The sequence below is a fragment of the Heliangelus exortis genome, chromosome 3, assembly GCF_036169615.1.
Source record: "Heliangelus exortis chromosome 3, bHelExo1.hap1, whole genome shotgun sequence".
NCBI lineage: Eukaryota > Metazoa > Chordata > Aves > Apodiformes > Trochilidae > Heliangelus > Heliangelus exortis.
The window spans coordinates 60,045,863-60,071,564 of NC_092424.1; the positions used below are offsets into that span (position 1 = coordinate 60,045,863).

General features: G+C 35.8%; 1 protein-coding gene across 7 annotated transcripts in view; it reads right to left on the bottom strand.

The window, feature by feature from the left end:
• Nucleotides 1-25,702, bottom strand: part of AKAP7 (A-kinase anchoring protein 7) — an 86,351-nt gene that overhangs the window by 54,883 nt on the left and 5,766 nt on the right. For all 7 annotated transcript variants that reach the window (XR_011725271.1, XR_011725272.1, XM_071740918.1 and 4 more), the window contains exons 2-6: nt 23,950-24,099; nt 22,576-22,721; nt 17,796-17,932; nt 12,358-12,518; nt 3,141-3,253 (exon numbers count right to left, since the gene is read on the bottom strand). Coding sequence is in view for 5 of the 7 variants with exons in the window: in XM_071740918.1 (XP_071597019.1) it covers nt 3,141-3,253; nt 12,358-12,518; nt 17,796-17,932; nt 22,576-22,721; nt 23,950-24,099 (707 nt within the window). In the remaining 2 variants the exon portion in view is untranslated. The remainder of the gene's footprint in view (nt 1-3,140; nt 3,254-12,357; nt 12,519-17,795; nt 17,933-22,575; nt 22,722-23,949; nt 24,100-25,702) is intronic.

Here is a 25,702-nt window from a genome sequence, read left to right on the forward strand (position 1 = left end):
CCCAAAATTTGCTGTAAATGCTTACAGTATAGTCAATAAAAGGCATCAGCAGATATACTACATCTCTCTTCAGCTATATTTCATTTCACGAAGCCTAAAATATTGAAGTCACATAAACTGAGAGAAAATTTATATGAGAAAAAAGTAATTACCTTCATAATTACCACTATTAAACATGTTAGCTAGTATGCCTAGTTGAAGATAGCAAAAAGATGAATTTGAGATCGAAAAGATCTGAATTTGGAGACACAGCTTTGGATTTGATTCAGTGTAGAATTTCCTCCTTTATGATGGATTAATTTCTATTACAAAGTTAAGTACTTTATATTATCTCTATATGAAATGAGGATAGTGGCAAAAGTTTAACCCAATTTATGTTTAAAAATACACTAAAAAATTACTGAATCGTGCAATTGCTGCTCCAGTGCACTCATCATAAAACAGTCTGCAAAATAATTTAGCACCTTGACTACATTACCACTGAATAATGGTAACAGTGAATCAGACCTTGTACAGCACTTACAAGTGTTGTAAATACAAACAGATTTTTCTCACTAACATATTCTCTTCAACTAATTATACATACAGCATTCTGAAGAGATACAGTACAAAAGAATATATTTATTATTTATAAATTATATTTTTGAGGGATTTTTTTCCTGCCAACCATTGTCTAAGCTGAGGATAGCAGATGCCATCAGAGCAATTTAGCTGTCAGTCATCACCTGCTTATGAAATTTCTCAGTGTTTGAACCACTCAGCACAAAGTATCAAAGGATCTCAAATGTCATTAAGCATTTTATGAAGTGTGCTTCACAACACACCCTGAAATAAACAGCAGTCTGGACAAATGACAGAGGGGTTGTGACTGACCTGTTGCAATGCAGCGGGCTAGGGAGTGAAGCAGGAATAGAAATGTTATCTTCAAGTGCAAAATTCTAGTTGCTTCCCTCATTGTGACTCGCTAGGTTCTTTGTATAGAAAATAATGACACCAGTCCAAGATTCTTAGCCTCCAAAGAATCAGTTAAGGAAACAGCTAAACAAGTGCAAGTAAATTATATCTTTTTATCTCTTTCCACAACGACACCCAGAGCCACACACAACTTCCTTATTTTGTGGAAGATTTCAGTAGTACATTTGATCTCAGAATTGTCAAACTAAGTATGAAGAATGCATTGTTCCCACTTCTGAGTAGGTAGGGAAGTTCTTTAACATGAGAAGCCAAAGGGAGCTGAGTAACCCAGATAGCTTTTCTGTAACCCACTTTATCTCATATTTTATCCTGTATTAATGTCTGTTTCCAAGTTTTTTACATTTACCATTTTTAACTTAATGCTCTGCCTTCAAAGTGGAAAGCCAGGTTTTTTGAGATCTTTATTAAATACTGAATTGTCAGACTCTTTGCTTTGTAAAGATAAGCAACAATGTGGGAAAGCTAAAATATGCACAATATATGCATTTTAAAAATGTCTGTATCTACAGTGAGGTTTGAAAAATATATTTTTGTTTCCCCCCAAAGTTAACTTCTATGGGATTTTGATGTAATTAGAAGGACAGTGGCTTAAGAGAGTACTGATCTGAAAATACAATTAGATATAACGAAACATGCTACAAAATAGTAATTCCTTTTATGTTTCATGCTTTTATTTATTATTTTCAGAAAATGCATGAAACTATTTCACTTAATGAACAGACACAGCGAAACAATTATATTGAAGATGGATGCTTATGCCTCACAGTGGATTGACAGAGAAAAAAAATTACATATTTGTAATAAATAATATCTTTCTATACAGGGTATCTTTAGTATACAACATACATTATCCAGTATTATGGAGGACTAAGGGAGATGATTTGGAATGACATTGACCTGGTTCTGTCAACAGCAGTGAATATCAGACCCCAGAAAGAATGCATCCTAGCTAACAGTTCATGCAAGGTAGATAAATGTAAATAAAACAAACAACCAGCTAAAACCAACCAAAAAAACATAACGGCAAAAAAATCCACCCTTATTGTCTCAGATATTTTGACCAAAGAATTGAATTACTGAACAACTGATATTCCAGAAGGAATTTTTAAAATGAGAGTTTTAGAAACCAATTATTAACACAAGCAAAAGCTTATTGGAGCTTACAAATTTAATACCAATAATAAACCACTTACTATCTGTGGAAAAGTCCTCATCTCTGATTCAGGGTGAGTATGTGTACCCTTGAAGTTTCTTGACGTATCTCAGATTTTACTGCATTCTTACTGATTCCACAATAATACTTTATTTAAACGTGCACCTTCAGCATTTTTTGAGATTATTCCTAGTGAATTTTTAAAGTATTCTTCTTTAATTCTTACGATTAAGGAAAAAAATAAACTCTAAATATTTCTATTATATACTTTCATTCTTATTTTAAAATATTTTTTTTCTGAAAACTATTTTCCTGGTCAATGTTAAAGGATCACATAAAACATTCTATATAATGTCAGGAAAAAAATGTATGTACCTATACCTTGTGTTAAATAATACAATATTACTGTCAAACTAGTATGAAATAACTAGATATACTAGTATTGCTTCTACAAATTTACCATCACAGTTATACCATATTTTTGTGTATTTTGCCCCAAAAGCAAATAAATAGGCAAGATAACTGCCTGAGAGAATATAGAAAATGTTTTTCATATTATTCTGAACTCAGCGAAGAGAATTCAACTGACAGTCTGCATATTATGCATGATCCAAATATAAATTCCATTATTTATTTGAGGGGATTTCTTATACAGTAACAAAACTAAACTATCCAAATAAAGTGTATCATATAATCTATACCCTAATAAAAGTTCTGTAAGTTTGAACAAGTACTTTCATCCTTTGGTCTTACAGAGTTTCACAAAACCATACAGACCATGATATTACTGTCCTGAGAAGGCAGAGTGCTAACTACAGTTACTACAGTAAAGGGCTACTGTTTATACAGAGGATGTACTAATTATTTTTTCTTTAAAAATCAGTATTTTCAAGTTATTTACCTCTTCTGCTGGTTACAAGAATGTATGATGCTGTAGCATAAAAAACTCCATTGTTTGTTTTCAAATTAAACTTTCTAGATAGCTGCTGAGCAATGTGAAATGTGAGCTCACCTGCTTACGTAGCTGTGGGGATTTTGACAACTTCATGAAAGTCAGATGTGGTTTAAAAACTCTTTCTTCTCCTGCCATGATGCCCTTTTCTTGAAATATCTTCCTCATAGTCTCTGACGGGGGAGAAAAATGTAGAGGTACAAAGATATTACATGATAGCATGCTTAAAAATATACTTGCAACTGTAATGTGAGTCTCAGCTGCTCAGCATGGGAAAAAATGTTGGGCACTAACAGGTAGAGAGATTTCTAGTTAACTAAAAAGGCACATATTATTTCATGTGAAAATAGTTTTAAATTTGCAATTCATATTGGTCACAAATTTGGCTGCATTAAAATAATGGCAATTAGTGAGCTGTCTATGCTGTCTGCCTTTGCTATCAGAACAGCAATTTGACATTAAAACTGTTCAGGAATTACTCTCACTAGAAGTTCTGGAAACTTCAGGAAAACTCTTAGTATTTCCCAAAATTGTCTGCCCTCTTAAATAGTATTTTCTGGTAGGTTCTATTATATGTGTTTGGGTAAAATCCTGCCCAGATGAAAGGAAATCTGAAATGGAAATCTACTATAAATTCTGGCACAGAAAAATAATTAGTCCAACCTTTCATTCTAACTCAGAGGATGCTTAAAGGGTAACCAGATTAAAACTTGTGAAACACTTATACTATGGTAAGAGGTCGTATTATTATGACAGATGTTGAAAATAATCATAGAATCATAGAATTGGCTGGGTTGGAAGGGACCTCAGGGATCATCAAATCCAACCCTTGATCCACTACCGCTGCAGTTACCAGCCCATGGCACTGAGTGCCACATCCAGTCTCTTTTTAAATATCTCCAGGGATGGAGAATCCACTACTTCCCTGGGCAGCCCATTCCAATGTCTGATCACCCTCTCGATAAAGAAATTCTTTCTAATGTCCAACCTAAACCTCCCCTGGCACAACTTGAGACCGTGCCCTCTTGTCTTGCTGAGGGTTGCCTGGGAAAAGAGACCAACCCCCCCAGGCTACCCCCTCCTTTCAGGGAGTTGTAGAGAGCAATGAGGTCTCCCCTGAGCCTCCTCTTCTCCAGGCTGAACAGCCCCAGCTCCCTCAGCCTCTCCTCATAGGATCTGTGCTCGAGTCCCTTCACCAGCCTGGTTGCCCTCCTTTGGACCCACTCCAGGACCTCAATCTCCTTCCTGAACTGAGGGGCCCAGAACTGGACACAGGACTCGAGGTGTGGCTTCACCAGCACTGAGTACAGGGGCAGAATCATTTCCTTGGACCTGCTGGCCACGCTGTTCCTGATCCAGGCCAGGATGCCATTGGCCTTCTTGGCTACCTGGGCACACTGCTGGCTCATGTTCAGCTTCCTGTCAATCCAGACTCCCAGGTCCCTTTCTGCCTGGCTGCTCTCAGCCACTCTGTGCCCAGCTGAGGTGGAGAGGCATATCCAGAGGGAGCCTGTTCAAACCTTCTTGCTGAAGCAGGGCCACCCAGACCCAGCTGCCCAAGACTATGCCTGCATGGGATTTGCTTATCTCCAAGGGAGACTCCTCTACCTCCCTGGGCAACCTCTGCTGTCACTCTCACAGTGATAAAAGGGTTTCTTGATGTTCACAGGGACCCGCTTGTGTTTCAGATTGTGCCCATTCTCTCTCCTTCACTCCATGCATGTATTCATGTGTATTTGCAAGCAAAACTGCCATGTAGTTCTATAGATCTATGTATCTAATCCTATACATCTGTGTATCTAGAGCTATAGACCTACTACATATCTATAGCTACTTAACTACAAGTACAGCTCACCTGCTCGTATTATTTTAAGTTGTGTCTGTAGGAAACATGTTTAAATTTACACTGAATCCACACTAAGCTATTGTCCAGCTGTACACACAAATGCTGCTGAACAAGTGACCAATACATCAAAAAAGAAGACTACAAATAAATGTTTGCTCCTTCTTCAAATGGAAGTCCAAATTAAGTCATTTAGTTTTGGTGTGCATGTACTTCCATGCACCCAATGTCCTACTTATTTTCTGATGTTAGTAAGCTAATAAAATGTTACATTTATTTAAAACTGAAATTATCTGTAACAAAGTCATTTTCTGGTTCCTTTGTTTGGTTCTCTGAACTGCATTATTTGGGGCCGCAATGACTTTGATGTTCCAGCATAGGATTAGTTTTTATCATAACCAGATGTATGCTACCCCGTGATATTCTGACACTGTCTTGTGGACTGTAGACATTTTCTCCCCTATAAACTCAAACTCTCTGCCATCATTTCTTCTGCCAAGTTTAACCCTGCAATTAAGATCTCTACTCCTGCAGATCTGCATCTCTAATGGTGTGTGTCCCCCCTAAGTCCTGTAAGAGCCTGGTGTCAGAGCAGGAGTTTGCCAATGTGCTCATAATCACAGAATTTCAGAAACCCAGGGTTTCCAACAGGGCAGAGTGATCACATGGTGCTATTGATATATGTTACAGTAGGGCATGTACACTGTACACTACAACCACACAGTCTATGTGACTTCCTCTTGTGCTAAATGGCTTTGTACAATATCTGCTTTTATTTCTCTATCCAAATTAGTCTTTTTTTTTTTTCCATACCTGGCAATTCTAACAGGAAAAAATGTAATTAAACACTGGGTCAGAGGAAAGAAAACATTACTTCAGAGACTGCAGTTTCAATTTAACATGTTTGTGTGTGTGCCCATGCATGTTCTCATGGTGATCAGACTCACAGCTTTGTCACGGCACAGACATCACATGATCAAGAGATTGGCCACACTTGCTGGTAACAGATAGCCCAGATTTTGCTGTATTTGACATTTAAAGGAAAGTGTGACGTTTTACTGGTTAAGGTGACTTACAAAGTGAATTAGCACGATGTTTCCTTCTTCAAAGATAATGAAAACAGAGAGAAATCTGAGTATATGGAGCAGGGGGAGGAGATAACAAAGAGAAATTTTTTTCCTGAGAGCACAGAACATCAGAAGAATAATGTAATGCTATTAATATCCATGCAGTTCTTTGAAGAACTGGCCACAGGAAGAGTTTTTTTTAAAAATCATGAAGGAAGCATGGATGCTCTGGGCAAGAGATATTTTCAGGCTTATGGAACAGCATGAAAGTGGATTTGAAGATCTGAGCAAATACACAGAAGTTAAAGTTTATGATGGGGATTGCCTGAACTGAAAGAAATTAGAGGATGGTGAAGAGAATCATAGACAGACAGTGTCCACGGCTCTTAACCAGTGAGGATCTGTCAGCTTTCCCCGAGACATCTACATTAGTAGCTAGTCTGAAAATCTGTTTTTCCTTAATATTCTCAGGCTGACCAATGTTTGCAGCTTCAAAGTATACTCTAGAAAACTGAAGGCTATTTTTACAAGCTCAATGACTTCCTGGAACAAATTTCTGGACACTTTTAGACCATCTTTCATGCAATTTGAAGTACTCTGCAATATTACTTGGACCTTATTTTTGTAATGTCAAAAATTACTGGATGTCATTGGCCTCTCTTACATTGGATGCAGCTGAATCCATTAGTCAACTGTTTCCTCAATTATTAAGAGTTGAAATGTGATATAAAAAACCTACCCAGAACAGCTATGTACTGCAAAAGCTCAAAAATTCAACAGCTAGATCAATACAGAATGATTCATGGGAAAACTGCACAGTGAGCCATATTCTGTGACACGAATGGCCATTTCTTTTCCAAAATTTCATTAGATATGGAAAACTGCTACATATATGAATTTTCTTTTTCTCCACCTCTGCTCTGCCCTAGTGAGACCTCACCTGCAGTATTGCACCCAGTTCTGGGCTCCCCAGTTCAGGAGGAACAGGGATTTACTTGAGAGAGTACAATGGAGGGCTGTGAGGATGATTAAGGGACTGGAACCCCTGCCTTATGAAGAAAGGCTGAGAGACCTGGGGCTTTTTAGTCTAGAGGGGAGAAGACTGAGAGAGTATCTATTTAATGTGTATAAATATATGAGGGCTGGGTGTCAAGAAGAAAGGGACAACCTCTTCTTGTTTGTGTCCTGTGATAGGATGAGGGGCAATGGATCCAAGAAGGCACAGGAAGTTCCACCTCAACATGAGGAAGAATTTCTTTACTGTAAGGGTTACAGAGCCCTGGAACAGGCTCCCCAAAAGACTGTGGATGTCAGGGGTGGGTTAACCACATCATCATATGTGTTCTGTACAGAGGAATATTAACAATCAAAACATCTCATAATAAACAAAGTAGGAGAAATTAAATGAAAGATGCAGCGCTAGGTGTGCATATGGTTAGTTTGCTTTATATATTTCACATACTCAACTACAGTGAGAATAAATTCAAATTCAAATTCAAAATTCAAAAAAATAAAACCAATAGTAAGCATCAAGATGCAAAGCCGAAATACTATAACAAACTGTAGGTGTTTCAATATCCTTACTAATTGAATAAAGTCCTTCCAAAAATGTAAAACTTTGCTTCCAGTCCCACCAGACCACATAGAGATTACCCAGTCTGTAAATGCCAAAATCCTCCTGTAAGATTTACTTTCTCCTTGCCTTACAAGCAGATCCTTCACTTGTTCCTGTTAACCTGTCTTCTTTCTATTAAACCCTTATTCCTCCCCCTTTTATCTGTCCCCTCTGTACCTTGCTGAAAATATGATTATGCAGTCAAAGTTTATTTTTCTTAGTAATGATTCTTTCTGAGTCTTTCCACACAGCTGATCAGAATTTTAAGACCCTGAAGCGTAGTAGAATTTAAGGGCAATACAGTGCTCCAAAGCCAGGCTTCTGCCCCAGCCTATTGCTCTTTTACACCTACTTTAGCCTCTTTTACTTGTCATGTGACACAAAAAAAAAAAAAAAGGCAACCTAAGGGATGTGGTAATACCACAGCATTAAATATCCCCATGCAACTAATAAAATGTTGTCCTGGTTTGTGCCAGGATAGAGTTAATTTTCTGTCTTGTAATTTTGCTTTCAGCTAAGTTTCTTGCAAGTAGCTGCACTTGCTGAAATTAACAGCAAGTTTCTCAGTCAGTGTCTGCTTCTGGGACTGATAACACTGAATGTTTATAGTTACTGCTGGAGACTGGTGTGCAGAGCCAAGGACACTGTGCAGTTCTGAGGAACATCTTACGCTCTGGAAAGAGAAAAGGAGTAAAGAGGTCACCCCTGCAACCCTCCTTTAGGGAGGAGAGGACAAGACAGGTGACCAAAATTGACCAGAGTATTCCATCCCATACGCATCATACTCAGTATAAATTTGAGGGATCACAAGGGTCAAATCCCTTCCCCTTCCTTCCGCCTTTCTCTTCACTCTTTTTCATCTGTCCCCGTTTGCTTTGGCATCCTGGGAGGATTCCATCCGTTCATCTGCCTGTGGTCCTGATCCGTGCCAGCCTGAATCTGTGTGTTCCTGCCTCCAGCTCCCGACTGCTGCTGACTCCAGGAGTCCAGCCTGGACTTTCCCAGGGCTGCCCTGCAGCTCCAGTGGTGATGTGAGCATTACTGGGGGAGATGGGGGAGGAACATGGTATCATTTTTCTGTATATTTCTTTATATTTAACAATTTTTCCTTTTTATCATTACTGTTTCATTAAAGCTGTGTAGTTCAGTTTCCAACCCATAAGTCTCTCTCCTACCCTTATCAGGGAGGGGAGGAAGATTAATAGAGAGCATCTGTCATTTGGTTAATTGCCAGCCCAGCATTAACTCATGACAGTTGTTGAACTCCCAAACAAACTGTATTTAATAACTGCTGGAAGCACTAACTCAAAACTAACTGCTTTTACACTAGGCCTTACCAGTGACTGTTCATTTTCACTAAAATGTTTGCCCCTGTTGTCAGCATTTTTCTAGTCAAGGGGCCTAAAATTAAGAAAACTGTCGTATAGCACATAGTCAAATTAGAAAAGTCATGAATAATGCTCAGGTCTATAGGAACCATTGCTTCATGTAAGTACCATTAGCAGGCAAGTCTCTTGACTCTTGTTATGGAATCAACAAATAATTGCTGGGGGTTTTTTTCTGCTGGTTATATTCTTCATACAATACAGCATATATATATGTATTTGCTGACATAGACAATTTTGAGAGAACAGAATGTTGCCACTTTCAACTTTAGAGAATGCCTCTTCTTGCTGAGTGACCCGTTTCAGAAATTTCACGATTCAGAAAAGCTCTGCTACACACGAGTAGGAACTACAGTGAATAGCACATGGACTAGAAGAAAATTCAACATGCCACAGCAGTACATTTTTAATGAAAATGTTATGGATATGGACTAGCAGCTTTTTGTTCACCTTGTACACATCAACTGTTTTAGTGGAAAAGTACAGCAGTCTTGAGTTCTCCATTTTTCTGTCATATGAAATTACTTAAAGATAACTGATAAGAAGCAACATTGATTTATCTAAGCTTCAGCCATCTGGAACTAAAGTGAACTAAATTAACTGAATTAAAATATTTCCCTATGCTCTCTGAAGTCAGGGCAATGTAACTTACCCTAAAATAGATGCTAAACATGTAGTTTCATAATCTTTAAAGAAGCTCAGAGACCACTATCCCTGCCAAAACTGATTGTTCCTCTCTAGCCCCATTCCTGCCACTGCTCCCATCTTTTGTGCAAACAGACAAATAGCTATGGAGTAAACTGCACTGGGAAACTGAATAGGTTAAAAAGTAACTGACAAAGGTAAAAACCTTATTTTAACCACAGTTGAATTCACCACGTAGCTGCACAAGCACCTAGCACAACAAAAAGGGTCCGTGCTGCTTATGCTTGAGTAAAGCTGTAATATACCTAGAGAAGCTGACGGGCAGTATAACTCACTCACCATTTCTCTCTAGTACAGACTGTTAGGAGAAACAATGTAGTGAGATTAGACTAAATGTCATGGCATAAAACTAAAGAAAACTACTGGTTAGGTGTACTACATGTCTGTCTAGTGCAGTCCTAACTGTATTAAAAAACTCAATAAATCAATATTTCTTAAAAACAAAGGACCAAATCCAAATGAAATAGTTAAACAGAAAAGGAACCATTTTGTTCATGAAATACAAGCTCCCCCTCGTGGTGAGACCATAAATATGCACCATTCTTCTGTAAAACCAAAAAATATGCAAATCCTGTAGGTAAAAAACAGGATTCATTTACTCACTTTTATCAGCTTCAAATATAATTTACAACATAACTATCAAAATGAAAATTGAAGCCAAGTAATTCATTAGAGAGGCCTGAGGCCAAGAAATGATTCATTGAGCTGGCAAAAGTACTGAAATAAAAAAATGTTTTTACTGAACAGCAGTGTTAAGTAAAAATAAGGTAGAGCTGTAGTTCCAACATAAGCAAAGAATGCTCAGCAGTGAGTATCAGTACTTAGCTTTTCAAAGGAAATATAAGTTTGCTTGTTTGCTAAATTTGACTGTACTGATTTTGACAACAAGGAAGTGTCAAACTGAAAAACAAAGATCAAAATCTGATCTCGTGTTTTACTTATCTAATTCTGATCAAAACCTGATTCACTAATCTAAAATGTATAGAAAATCACTCATGAAAAATGCATTTCCTGTAGTTAAAAAGTATTTGGCTCTCCATGTCTAGCAACTACAATTATTTTGGAGTTCTTAATATTAACTATAAAATTCTCAAAATCAAAAGTTACTGTCATTAACACAAACCATCTCCCTTCACCAGTGGTACTGAAAGGAAACAGTTTATGAATTATCTCACTGTATATAAACCAGCATACATATAATATTCTGTCACCTTTAAAAAAAAAAATCCAAGACAAACTCAAAGACAAGAAAGAGGAATCATGTTGCCCACAGGACTGAAGAAATATTTGGTAAATTAAATCTTTGAAATAATTATGGGATTGACAACTGAAGCCTCTCTGGAATTTTAAGTCCTGTTCAATTTCTACCATACCAAATATTATAAATATTCCTCTATCAAGTGTTGCTTAATCTGGTAAGATGAAAATCTCACTCTTCTAGTCAATTTTTCTTAGACATTTCTTAGAAATGTAAGTTAAAAAACACCAAACACTTTCTAAAGGCTCTTCAGAAATTAAATCGATGAATTTCTAGAGAAAGCACTGTATTAATAAAGACTTTTTCCATTTCTTTTATACACTGGATTGCAAAGAAACAGCATGACAGAAGCAGTCTTTGCTACTCTGCAGAATGTCCTATATGGGTTACTGCACTACTAAGAAATGGTGTGACCTCACACTCCTCAGAGCACAAAAGATAATTCATCAATACTGAAAAACTCTTTTTTAAAAAAGAGTCTTTCCAAGGAACACTTGAAATTTCTGGGATAGTTTTAACGGACACTGATGAATTACAGACAGTACTGTCCTCTGAGAGTTTTTATTTAATACCTATAAACAATATAGTTCAAGTATAGACTCACAGACAGATAAAAAACTCTGTTTTGGTCTGGGTACTGATTGCTGTTTCTTAGCTGATATTTATATTCCTTTCAATTTATATATTTCTACCGACTTGAACTGTATCTTTGGATGATTTTTATCTAGCTGGCAAAACTGAGGCTGTAGCTTCACTGTGAAGACAGAATTGAGAGTTTTGCCCTTGAAGTGAAAATGGGTGAGTGCACATGCACAGTAGCATGTACCTGCCACAGCTTTCAGTAACTTCCAAATTGCTAAAAAAGGGGAATTAACATTGAACAGTCCCCTTACATATGTGGGAGTGGCAAGCTACAGTTAATTCACTGAGATTTAAAAGTTATATGTGCAACATAGAGGAAAAACAAAACTTAAAGGCTCTCCTGAAAAAGGAAGAGGAGAGAATGTCACCGTCTCTCAGTGCTCTACTTCACGTGAATATGAAGGAGAAAACTATGTAACTTTGCATCAAAGGTACAGTTCCTAAAGTTGGTAAGTATGAGTGTATATACAGAAAGGGGTATAAATACCAGCTGAGAAACTGGATACAGTACTTAGATCAAAACAAGGTAGAATGGAGTCTTTATATTCACCTGCAAATGTGCACTACATTTTTTACTTAAGTAAAAAGATATCAGAAAACAGTACTGCCTGTAATTTATTAATAACCTTTTGAACTATGCTGGGAAACTGATCATGTAGCCTATGAGGCTGGTAATGGTAAATTAATGTTGATGAAATTAACAGTCTCACGCAGGGTGTGAAAAAGTCTTTAAAACACTTAAATTAGATTGACAAGTTGTACCTGCTATTTCTTTAAGTATAGTTGTATTATCATTTTCTACCAGCTTCACAAATCCAACTTCATCCCTGAAGTGACCAATTCCTTGAAATGACAAATCCACAGTTTTTCCTTTCAGGAGATCTTCTATAAAATCCTTGCTGTCTGAAAGAGCACCTACTGCTCTGTCAAGAGGAAAGAAAATATCTGTGAGAAAGTCAAATTAATACTGTTTATATTGCTCTTAATCATTCTACCCAAAAATCACACAATGCTTCAAAGTATCAAATTCTTACCTAATCAAGTACTTCTGCAGTATTTGTACAGCAGTCAGTATTAGTATTACAATTTTGTAAAGTGGCTTGTAAAACAACATAGATAATAAGGCAGACCCCAAAAGATTTTATCTCAGGTGACTAAATATTAAGGTGACAGTGTCTCTATTACATTCAATTGAAATAAGATGCTTACTCAGAAGTATTTGGCTTTCCATTCACTGATAATTTTTTCATCTCTTGATAACTGAACATGATAGGATTCTGCTTCATCCAAAGTTACTACAGTGTTACTTGATACTTAAAACAGAATTTAGTGACATTACAGATACACAGTAATAAAATTGTATGGAAATTACTATTTAGATAATTGAGAAATTTTATAAGAAGTACTATCTAAATTGATGCTTAATTTCTTTAAGAGATAAGTACCATGCACACAAATAATCTACATATAACTTAAAAACAAACCTGGGAACATTTTAATAGTAATTTTAATTAGCTGTATCAAATGCATGTATTATTCCATGAAACATTCTTTTGACCCGCACTTGGAGCGATTCACATGCTAAACAAAACTATATAAACATTCTTAGTGTCTTCTAAAAGATTTCTTGCATGCTCAGTTTTTAATTCTATTGAACGAAATGGAATTTAAACTTTCCACTAAACTGATGTTGACTTTATAAACGCTAGATGGCAGTGACAGGTTAAAAACTCTCAAGAGTTTACTTTCCTTTTTTCTGTGCTGGTTGGCTAAAAGCATAACCATGATTTCTAAAGCAGGCTAAATTACATTTTTTAAGCCTGCAAAATTACAAGCAAGATCACACATGCTTCCGATGTGTTTAACAAGATGGACTCTTGATGAGAACTGCGCGTTTAATTGAAACCTAGGCCAGGTTAAGAAAGATGCTACTCCGGATAGATACAGTCCTCCAGTGGCTTTTTTTATAGGGCTTTAACTGACAATCTAGAAGTACTTTAGCTCCTGTATAACCACTTTAAACAAAAATGCTGTTACTTGTACTTTGGCAAAGATACTTTTCTTCCAGCATAGTCTGTTCCACTTCCCTACCCTTTTATCACCATTAGATAAGCCTGTTCCCAGGTCTTCCATATCTTCAAGACTTTTCAAAAACAAAAATCAGAATGCTGATTATACTTGTCAAATTTCTTAGCAGGTAATTGTGTACATTTACTTACTGACATAAAACTAATAATTTTTTCCAAAAGGACAGGTATTTCAAATATACTGTGCCAGATTGCAGCAGGCTTCCAGGTGGCATACATGTACCCATATGTGAATCATGCACAAACCCAGATTCCATCTCTGAATGTTTTGCCTCTGAGAATTGGTGTGCAGAGTTGGGGAGAGCTGTGTTCCTCAGCTGAACAAAGGTCATATTTCAGTACTGTAAGGTCTGCTGCAGAACTCACTGACCAGCTCAACTCTACCTGATGAGGTCCATGAAAGGTCAATTCAAACACTGTAGTTCATTTTTAGTTTAGCTCTGTGTCACTGAAAATTTAGTTCTACTTTTTGTTTTGTGTATAATTTTGTAAACACTAAAATATTTAGAAAAATAGTTGTCATCTCACAGTAGTATATTTTGTACTTTCATATCCTATCAATCACTCTTTAAAGTCTTAACAATTGTTTTGCAAGAATGATGCACAAACATTTCAAGTGAAGTCAACAGCAACTAACACAACAGTGGTATTTTCTTGTTATTCCATAATAAATAGTATTTATGACACCAAATAGTAGTAACACTCAGTGCAACTAACCCTCAGGGGTTACAAGCATTTTTCTTCAAAGTGGGGAAAGGAAATGAAAAAAAAAAAAAAAAACCAAACAAACTAAACCCCATTATATTCTAAGTGAATACAAATTAGGATTTGTATTCAAGATCAGTGAGGGGTTTTTTCTATATTGTTGTAATGTAATATTATAGCACTTAAATCTGATGCTTTTCTTTAGAAGTTTCCAAACTGCTGATTTTGATTACTTGTTAGAACAAGCAACTTTGCAAAAAAAAGGTAAATGAATCCTTTCAGCTGTCCTATTTATAATGAAGAGGTTAGATGCTCAGAGTCTTTGACAGGTAACAAGCAAGAAGATCTGGGGACTACAGTCTGGTAATGAAAGCATCTACTGCTGAGGCAGGTATTCTCATTTCTAGTCCCTGATCCCATGACTGTGCATACAGTTAGCATGGACTAATACTCCTTTGCTTAAGGAGCACTTTTATGACTCCTGCTTGCTTGCTTGCTGGTTTTTTAAATCACACATGCCTGATTCCATATAGTCCTACAAAAAGAGATGGAAAGTGCATTTACAAAGATTAGAGCTACAGCCAATTGGCCAGTGAGGAAACTTGCATGGGAAATGCAGGTCTGTATTCCCTTAGGAAGAGTGGCCTAGAATACAAATTTCCCATCTTCATGGTGAAAGCTGTATGTACTAAAATACCACACAAAGGACTTTGTGCTGAATTAAATGTTATGTTTAGCACATTCTTATCACGTGTTTGGACTTCAAACAGCATTCAACACATTTCATTTCTGTACAGACAGAGGGACTATTGTGCAAACACAGTAGAAAAACTGTAGATAACAAAGTAACTTAATGGATGCAAATGTAAGTATCTCTGAACTCTCAGATACCCAGATGACAAGCTTCACTTTGTATAAGAAATTACTCTCAACCTACATTACACACAGGTTCTTTTGCCAGCCTGGATCATGGTTTCTTTCCATTAACCTGGTATCAAAAATTGGTGAAGCAAAGAAAGGAAAATTTGACTTCTTACTCTTTAAAGGTCTCCCAATAGATTAAGCAGAAAATAACAGCTATGGAAAAAAAAAATAATTCCATGTAATAGAAAATGCCATCTAGAATACCTGAGGACAGCTGAGCTAGATACCCACAGAAGGCATATGGCCAGGGAAGGGGTGAAGCACTTGGGAAGCTGCTGCTGACTACAGGACAGGTCCTGCATACCTGGACTGTGGAGTTCTGCTGGGAGAGGAAGAAAAGAACTCCATAGGTGCTTGGATGGAGAGAGCTGAGAAGATGCTCAATGAGTAGCAGAAAATACTGAATTTAGGAATATTTCTCTTGATGCACAGTTTAGGACTCAAAATAATATTCATGAGGAGGCATACTTGTCTTTGAGATATCCTCACCTGCCATTTTTAAAAATTCCACACTTTAAGCCCTTTTTAAAAAAAATCTTGCACACAAGTGAGTGATTGTTCTCCCTGATTTTCAGGTGTCAATTAAGCAGGGCAGAAGGAAGATGGTTCACTTATATAGGAGACAAAAGGCACATTCTCCCTTTAGATGAGACCATGGGAGGTAAGGATGCTGACAGACTCACATGTTCAGCAGTAAGTGTAGACATCTCAAGGATATAGCATTCAAGGAACCAAGTATGAAAAAAAAATCTGTGCAATTGATTGAGGTTTACTGATATCTCATTATTTTTAGGTGTGTTAAATGTTTTTAGCTAAATACTTCCACTTATCAGAGCATTCCCTTGATTACCAAAAGGTTCCTACATTGTATTATGGATTCTTGTTTTCTTATGAGCAATCTGCACTTCAACAGTCAAATATTTGAGGGGGAAAATTATTCAACACACACTTACTAGACACATAATTTAGTACCTGTATACCCATAACTAAAGCATTGTCTCCCTGCACTTACTATTTCATATAGATAATTCAGTACATGGATCACATGCCTGTTAACATTGCAGAGAAGGCCAGTAAAATACATACATACACACATATGACAGAGGGCCCCTAAAAGCACTCATATGGGGGAGATGAAAATGTGTGGTTTCTCTTTCATGGAATTATAAGGATCTGATGAATTTTAATTCATCAGCAATTTGCTACAAAATTGACACATAAGCAATAGAGGTTTCCCAGATAATTCCAGTAGGCCATTTATCAGCATTTTAACATACTATTCTGTTATAGTTACCAAAGTGTTCTACAATTAATATGTGCAAATACAGAGACAACACATGTTCAGGCCATTGGGCACCACATCTAAATACAAACTGTCAATAAGGTCTGTGTAAAGCAGGACTATAAAATACAACTTGTACTTTCATTTCAAGTCAAAATTGCAGCTAGACACACAAATTATTATTATGAACATTCGTAAATGGGCTAAAGTTGAGCCAGAGGAGGTTTAGATTGGATGTTAGAAAGAATTTCTTCACTGAGTTATTAGACATTGAAACAGGCTGCTCAGGGCAGTGGTAGAGTCACCATCTCTGAAGGTATTTAAGAATATAGACATAATTCTTAGGGATATGGCTTAGTTAAAGTCTTGTCAGTGTTACATTACGGTTGGACTTGATGATTCTGAAGGTCTTTTCTAATTGAGGTAATCCTGTGATTCTGTAAGTTACAGCTAGATAGACTTAAAACTCTGAATATCTTCATATTAACCACTGACATTGTACATTAAAGTAGGCTTGTCAGGCAGCAGTACAGCATGTAAAACACCAAAGAACTACATACGCCTTTCCACAACATTTCTACCTTTTATATAATAAAAAAAATATCAGCTGTATCCCTGAAGTGAGATAAAAATTATACTTCTGATAAGGCCTAACGGCCACCTCTTTTTTAATCTACTTAAATGTTTAGTATAATAAATTCATTTAGGGATGTGAAAAAAGATATAACTGCATAAGGCATTAGCTTGGAGCTAAGATTTACTTCATTGAAGTCTTTCTGTGACAATTACTAGTTTAGCTTATAACATTTAATAAGCTATGAAATTCTGAAAATTCCCCTGGTAATCTGTTGTGTCCCCTGGATCAAAACATTGTTTTAAAATAATTGCTTAGCCAACATGAGATTTTTGCGTGCAAGTTCATCATACCATATGAAAGATACAAGAGAAAAAAACTTGCTTTATTCAGAGCTCATGACATAACCATAAATTAGGGAAATAGTTAATACTAAAATTAGCATCTTGAGAACAACATGAATTAAATGTTGCCGTAATACCCTAGTAATTTCAGGCTGACAAAAAAAAAAAAAAAAAAAAAAAAAAAAAAAAAAAAAAAAAAAGCATCTGTTACCCCTCCCAGGCTTTTTCATGAACTTCTCCAGCAAAAATACATGCACATACTTAATTTAACACCAAATACCTACATGCTAATTTCTTTTGCATTGGATAAACGCATCACTAACATGGTGACATGCAATGAGCCAGAGCGAACCATTGCTTCTGAAAGCCTTTGATCCTTTTGTATTACTGCATCTTGGACAGCCCGGACACTGGCAGTAATCTGGGAAGAAATACAGACACAGAAACAACAGTCAGCCATTGCAATTACTGTATCCCATCATGCCAGTGAACAAGAAAGCACACAAACTGAAATCAAACATTCATGTAAAAAACCAGTCTAGCAGAAGAAAGTTTTATCCTTTGACTAAGCTCTGCTAATTGACCCGAGAAAACTCAAGAGTGGGAACAGAGTGATTAATAAATCACTGGACACTCCTCACATCTTAACAGCAGTTTGCTTCCATAAGTATGATAAATTCCTGGAGCAGATTAAGCTCATCCAGTTTTTTCGTTGCCAGCAAACCAAATAAAAAGGCTTGTTCAAGGACCTTCTCTGACTACTTTGTTGAATTTGTGTGTTGCTAAATGCAGACAAGTGTCTGGAAAAAGAGATCATTGCAGAATCAGACACATACAAACCAAGAATATTCAGTAAAAAAATATGTAGCACACCAGATTTTCTATTCTGATTATACTATCCAACAGACGGATGTAATTTATATACTCTGTTCAAAAATCACAAAAAAAATCACAAAAAAAATCACAAAAAAATCACAAAAAAATCACCAAAAAAATCACCAAAAAAATCACCAAAAAAATCACCAAAAAAATCACCAAAAAAATCACCAAAAAAATCACCAAAAAAATCACCAAAAAAATCACCAAAAAAATCACCAAAAAAATCACCAAAAAAATCACCAAAAAAATCACCAAAAAAATCACCAAAAAAATCACCAAAAAAATCACCAAAAAAATCACAAAAAAATCACCAAAAAAATCACAAAAAAATCACAAAAAAAAATCACCAAAAAAATCACAAAAAAAAAAATCACAAAAAAAAAAATCACAAAAAACTTTTACAACAATTCTTGACTATGTTAGTGGAAATTAAATCAAATTAAATAACCTTGACCATCTAACAAAACTAGCTATTTCTTAAAGCACAGTGAGCCAAGAAACTACAGACAAAGCAGCTTTGGTTTTATAAAGTCTAAAAGAAGCATGTAAAAATTTCAATCTGATTTTTTTATTTATTTGAAGCTCAATCATGAATGCTTCAGAAATACATTGTTCATACTGACAAGTACAAGTAGCTGTTAGGTAACAAAATAAAAGTCTTGATATATTTTGGTAGCTCCTGTTAATCATAAGGAACACAGAAATTTCCTGGAAAAAAAAAAAAAACCAATCTAATAGGAGTGGTCAGTGTTTTCCTGACCAAATGTCTTGAGACAGGTTTTGCCATATAGGAGTTTTATCTAATGTGCCATAGATACCTAATAATGCCATATAAATAAAACCAAATTATACATGAAAGAAGCATGGTTTAGGGAGAGTGTGAATGAGGAAGGTAAAAGCCACTTCCTAAAAAATGGTGGCATGGAATCTACAAAACTGTAAGTGTCTTAGGCAGTGAAAAACAGATGAAAAAAACTTCACCCACATTTTGATCATAAATCACATTAATATAAAAGCCATCTTCCTTGTCATATGTCAGAACTGATCTGGACAAATACTACTTCTGTTGGCTCAAGTGTAAGAGAAGTCTCACCCACATTTAAGCAAAACAGTGGTAAATGTAATCCCTGGTAATTACAATGTATCGACTAAGTATTATTATCTTTAATATTATCTAAATTTATAAAATAAAGCAAATGCCCTTATTCCCGTAAAGAAAAAAAAAAAAAAAACACAAAAAACCAACCCACAAAAATCAAAACCTCAAAACTGAAATCACCTATAATGTGAACTACAATTTTATTCCATTTTCAACTATTGCTTCTAAACCTAATTTGCACCTAAGAGCTGGCAAAGAGAAAAGAATTAAGCGTACAAGCCTCCTTCAGAATACAGAAATCAGCGTGGAACTGTTTCACCACAGCACTAAGACCATCCCAGCTCTGAAAAAGAGCAACCCTATCCATCATTCAGATTATCAGCCAATACCCTTTACCCACAGTGTCTCCCTCTGTAGTACTTCCAAGTCCCTTCCTGCTCCTGTTGTAAACTCCCTCCAGCTCCTCAGGCAGTTCCCTTCTGGCTTGGGCAATAAGCACCACACACTGTGGCTGATTCTCAGATGCAAGGGTGTGACAGGCTAACAAACATGCAGATACTCATTCCTCAGCTGGCAGGTCTAGAACAGCTGATTGCCACACTCACACTGTAGCCTTCAAGGCTCTCTCTTCCACACAAGCACCAAATCCACGGAAATTGTAGGAAATTAGTCCCTCTGCGATATCAAATTTTCTTTTAACTTGAAATTTTCTAATTTAAATAAATGTCTGAGGGTAGATCATACTCAACAATTCCCCTCTGGGATTATTTTAAACAGTGCTTCAGAGTAAGTCCTCAAATGCTGATCTCAAGGTCCCTTCTTCCATTACTCAGAATATGTTATTCTGAAGAGTTATTTTCATAATTACTGCAAGAACTCTACTAATAAGTGAATATAAAGACTGTAAGCTTTAAAGATTTAACATACTAATTACAATTATAATTATATACAAGTGATAACATAGCAGATGAAACAGAACTTAAAATAACCTACCGAAAAGGATACAATGATAATCATCAGTTTACACTACTTTTGCACAAATAATAATGTAAAGTTCAATATAAGCTCAAAATCATCACATTTTCTTTCTGAAGATTCAAAACATAATTAAAATGAAAATAAGGAAAGTTTTTAGTTCCCAAGAGGAACAGCTCATTAAATGTTCCAGAAATATCCATTATTACAACATGGTTCCTTGTGTAAAGCTTAAAATGCTACATAAAATATGAAAAAGAGTTTTAGCACCTACAACACTACAGCAGTTATACTGCTGTATAATATATATAATATATAATATATATTATATAACAGTAATATATCATAACAGTAATATATCATAACAGTAATATATCATAACAGTAATATATCATAACAGTAATATATCATAACAGTAATATATCATAACAGTAATATATCATAACAGTAATATATCATAACAGTAATATATCATAACAGTAATATATCATAACAGTAATATATCATAACAGTAATATATCATAACAGTAATATATCATAACAGTAATATATCATAACAGTAATATATCATAACAGTAATATATCATAACAGTAATATATCATAACAGTAATATATCATAACAGTAATATATCATAACAGTAATATATCATAACAGTAATATATCATAACAGTAATATATCATAACAGTAATATATCATAATCTGTATATAACAGATACTCAAAAAACCAAGGTCTAACAACATTACAAACTGAAATACTACCAGTAATTACCAGATAAGAAACTATCAAGGAACCAGCTGTCCTATCACTAAATTTTGGCTAATGTTGCCTATACAAATTTTAACATGTATTTTCTACTTTCAGAACAACTCAACACCTAGGCAAGAATAAACAAAACTTTCTAACAAAGTCCAGGAGTCCCCAGATGCTCTTAGATTTGATACTTTACATTCCTTTACTCTCTAAATTATATAGGACTAAATGCAAGATATATAAAAAAACACTGCATAGTCAGGGATTTTCCACTCAACCTGACATTCAGTATAGTAACAACAGTAAGCAGGAGTTCTCAATTATCAGATTATATAACCTGTGTTTTTCCTGCACTTGTTAAATCAGGGGACAGGAAAAAAATATTTCAGAATAAGATAGTACAAAAGATTTCCCACAATATTTGTGTCAGGCTGTCCTAGATCTTATAAAACCAGACTTTACAATATCTTCTTGACATAGCATGTTTTGAAGAATCAGACTGCACTGCACTTTCCAAACCTACCTCTGCGTATTTTCATTTCAGATTCTCTAAATCTTTTACCACCCGAAAACAGATACCACAGATTCAGGATGAGTTAAAATTCACCTGAGATAGCTCTTGGGTATTAAAAGATAAACCTAATTTGGAAATGGTAGTCATCTGCTGGGTTTTACTTTTAAAGCATAATGCATCTGCTTTCCCTGTTTGCAAAGACCCAAGAAGTAACAAAGACATACCAGAGATATTTCACAGCATGTAAGACATCATTCTCATTCACCATCTGAGACAACACCAAACTAATTACAAAAAAATACATTTTTTCAAATAGCTCTCTGCACCTCTTGAATCCATTTGAACAACATCTCACTAAAACAATAAGTTATTTGAATTTTAAATAATGTGATTAACTTTACTGGAAAAGGTTAAACTACAAACTGCCTAGCAACAAATCCAAATTTAAATTCCTATCTATAAGGAGAGCAAAAAATATAGCTAGTGATTTCCTTAATTAATTAAATATGAATGTATCTCTTCCTTATTCTAAATGAATGACAAAATAAGTAAGTGAAACAGTACAGAGGGGAAATTTAAGCCAGCTTCAGTCAAAATAATGTGAAATCCATAAGACTGACAAACTGAATAAAAAGATAAATATTTTACCTCTACTCTTTACCAAATGAGCAATTTTATTCACAAAAATCTTATATAAAGTTGATCTTTGAATAGGGTCCAAATGCTGTTTTAAAAATACTTGAAAAATACTCTTTTGCTCAAGATCAAACACTGTTCTTCTTATAAACACATGCAGCTGAAGTAACTATGGTTATACCATGTTAGGATATTAAATAATATCACCTCTGGATTAGTAATTGGAAGAGAAATGAAATAATTCGGCTTATACTGTTTATTCTTTTTCTTCTTTTTCTTACTGTCTTCTTCAATTTCCTTTTCAGCATTCCTCTTTCTTTTCTTCTTTATATTTATTTCAGAGGTTGCATGCACTGAAGAGAGAAAAAAATACTTTCAACGTACAGACAAACTAAAACAAAGATACACTTAATGTCATGTCCCCAGAAGCTGGACTTCAGTCAGCTAACAGGAGCATGTCTCCCAGTCATCTGCTCTGCCCTGTCTGATTGAGATCTGATTCCAGTTCAAATTCATGTAGTGACACAAGCAGAGAGGATCATACATAGGATCATACTTGAACAAACAGCCTGCACCTCTCAGCAAGGCTTGTAAGACACCTCACTTCCAAACTATTTCATTTAGCTCACTCACACAGTAGTGGAGTCAGCACTGGCCTGCAATTGTCTGCATTTGAACATGTATGTGACTTCAGAGAAAAAATGACAATACCAAGTTTCAAAAATCCCATGCACACTGCATTTAGAGATATTACAAGACAATACACGGGATTATTAAAGGAAAAGGTTCTATTAGACTAGGACTTGTCAACTTATCAACTTGCCAACTTATCAAGGATCAAACGCTAGTGGGGAGCCTCAAACATGCAGCTTGTTTACAGATCAAATGCTTTTGATCTCTCTCCAGGCCCCTGATCAGTTCTTAGGCTTCTCACTTGGACACACTTAGCTTCTTGATCCAGAAGAGGAAGTATTGTGCCTTTTATCTTCTTCCATAAGGGCAACTTTGGAAAACACTTCCACAAAGATTTTTCCAAGGACCGAACCCAGGCCAGAAGAAAATTTAATCCAAGCCACATCTACTCTCTAATTTCTCCTTTTCCAAAGACCCCTTCCAACATAAAAAAAGTGTCTATTTTCAATTCTTCCTTTGCACCAGAAATTATTTTTCTCCCACTTTTTTACCTCAAGGCCTTCCATACCCCTCCCACCACATGGCTTGACATATATGCATAAGATGGCCAGGCTGCAGACACCAACTGCCCAATTAATGTGGCCTTGTATAGCCCCATGTTGAGAATACACACACTGGAATATAGCTCACAAAGGCCATCACTTGAGAAGCTCATATACAGGAATGTGAATTAACACAGATGTCTTTATTCTGTGACTCATTGTTGCAATGGATTACAAAACAGTGAATTTTTAATTTTGCAATTCCTAGGCTCTGCACTGGATCCTATGTTAGCAGGGAGGCTCTGTTCCATGTGCACAGCCCACTGGTACATGCCAACAGGCAGGACCAAGCACTGAGTACATGATGCACTTGTGCTTTCACACTACTTCTGTCTAATACACTTACCAACAAATTCATCTTCAATATCTGTGTCAACAAATGGCATTTCTGCCATCAGAGGTTCTACCAAAACTTCAGAACATGGCTCTTTCCTCTGGTGCGTCCTTTTCTTACTCTCTTCCAAGCCCTTCTTTTGCTGTACATTCTCCAGCCCAACTATAAAGCATTTTAAATAAAACACTGGGTATTAGTTTTTGATACAAACAGCTAAGAGCAATATATAGTTTTTGATACAAACAGATTAGGTATTACACACAGGCAATATACCAAGAACACATTTGTCTGATTATCAGCAAATGAATATAACACATAAACCCCCTAAGCACACCACTCTTCTTCCTTCCAGCATATCAGCAAAAATACTTCAACATTTTACGTTAAACAGCCAAAAAAGGGAGTTCAGCCTTCAATACTTACTAACTTACAGTTCTGTTTGGTTCTAAGTGAATACAATTACATGCAAGAAAAACAATAGATAACAGTCATGACATATGAAATTCAGTGCAGACAAACATTGGTAAATGAATTCCAGTGTAAGCCCACTGAAAATGAGGAATGAAAGAGCAGGAAGGAATCCTACCACCTACATATAACGAGTTCTCAGCTGATGATATAATTCAGGACTGAGATGATTATTCTACCTCTGTATCTCTCACACACTGCAACATGTTCTAGACAGCAATGATCTAAACTTGTTCTAAAAAATGACTTTCTGTATCCAAGCTAAAGAATGAGTCAGTATAAATCAAAACTCATCTTGCATGTATAAAGTCATACATTAAGTCCTATCTCAGAGTAATACAACAATGACAGATTAATGTCACTAATAAGTTTTTTAAAACATCTTTTTCCTCAACAGCACTATCTAAACATGGGTCATTTCCTTAGGTCTCCTCCATGTTTTGGCATCAGCAAACTCCAATATTTGCATATTACGTTACACTTTTAAAAAAAAAAAAAAAAAAAAAAAAAAAAAAGTAAAATCTTCTCTAGTAGCAAAAAATGTGCACATAAAGAGACATCCAGCAATATTATTTCGGGACAACTCCACAATCGGGTTACTGTAGTAGAAGGAGCCTTGTGTCAGAATTGCAGTTTATCCTGGGACAGCTCATTACTACAGACAACACACTTTCAAAGCTCTTCTTGTGACCACTGCAGATAGTCCAAATCTGGCCCAAGGGAAAAAACTGGCAACACAAAAGCATATTATATTCTTATGGCATGCAGAGCTACACTACATGTATAAAATCAATATATTTGACCCAGTATGGGTTATTATCACCCAGTAGAACGTTTCTTGTATATATCACTTTACACTAGGGAAGATAAGAAAAAATCCAACCTGACTAAATGCTAGCTCACGCAGTCTAAAGTAGGGAGGAATAAATTACTCTCTGGTTGTGGTCAGAAACCTAACTTTTTCTCAGAGGCTACAAAAAATTTTGAAATTAATTAGATTTGCTGCTTGTTCCCTGTGCAGTGTTAAAGCAGTTATAAAATTATTTCTTAATATTAAGATTAAAGCTTACACAGAAGATTGTTGCAACCACACAGAAAATAACAATCCTTCCTTCAAAGAGATCTCAAAGGATAAGACAAAAATCCATGAAACTGACAAACAAGTAGGTCAGCCTGGGACAGAAAAGTTATCAACAAATTTAGAAATGCAGAATCATGACCAGCTGGAAGCAAAAGCAATTTGTTATGGTAACATCAGTCCTTGCAGAAAATGGACCTATTTTTTAAATCAGAGTAC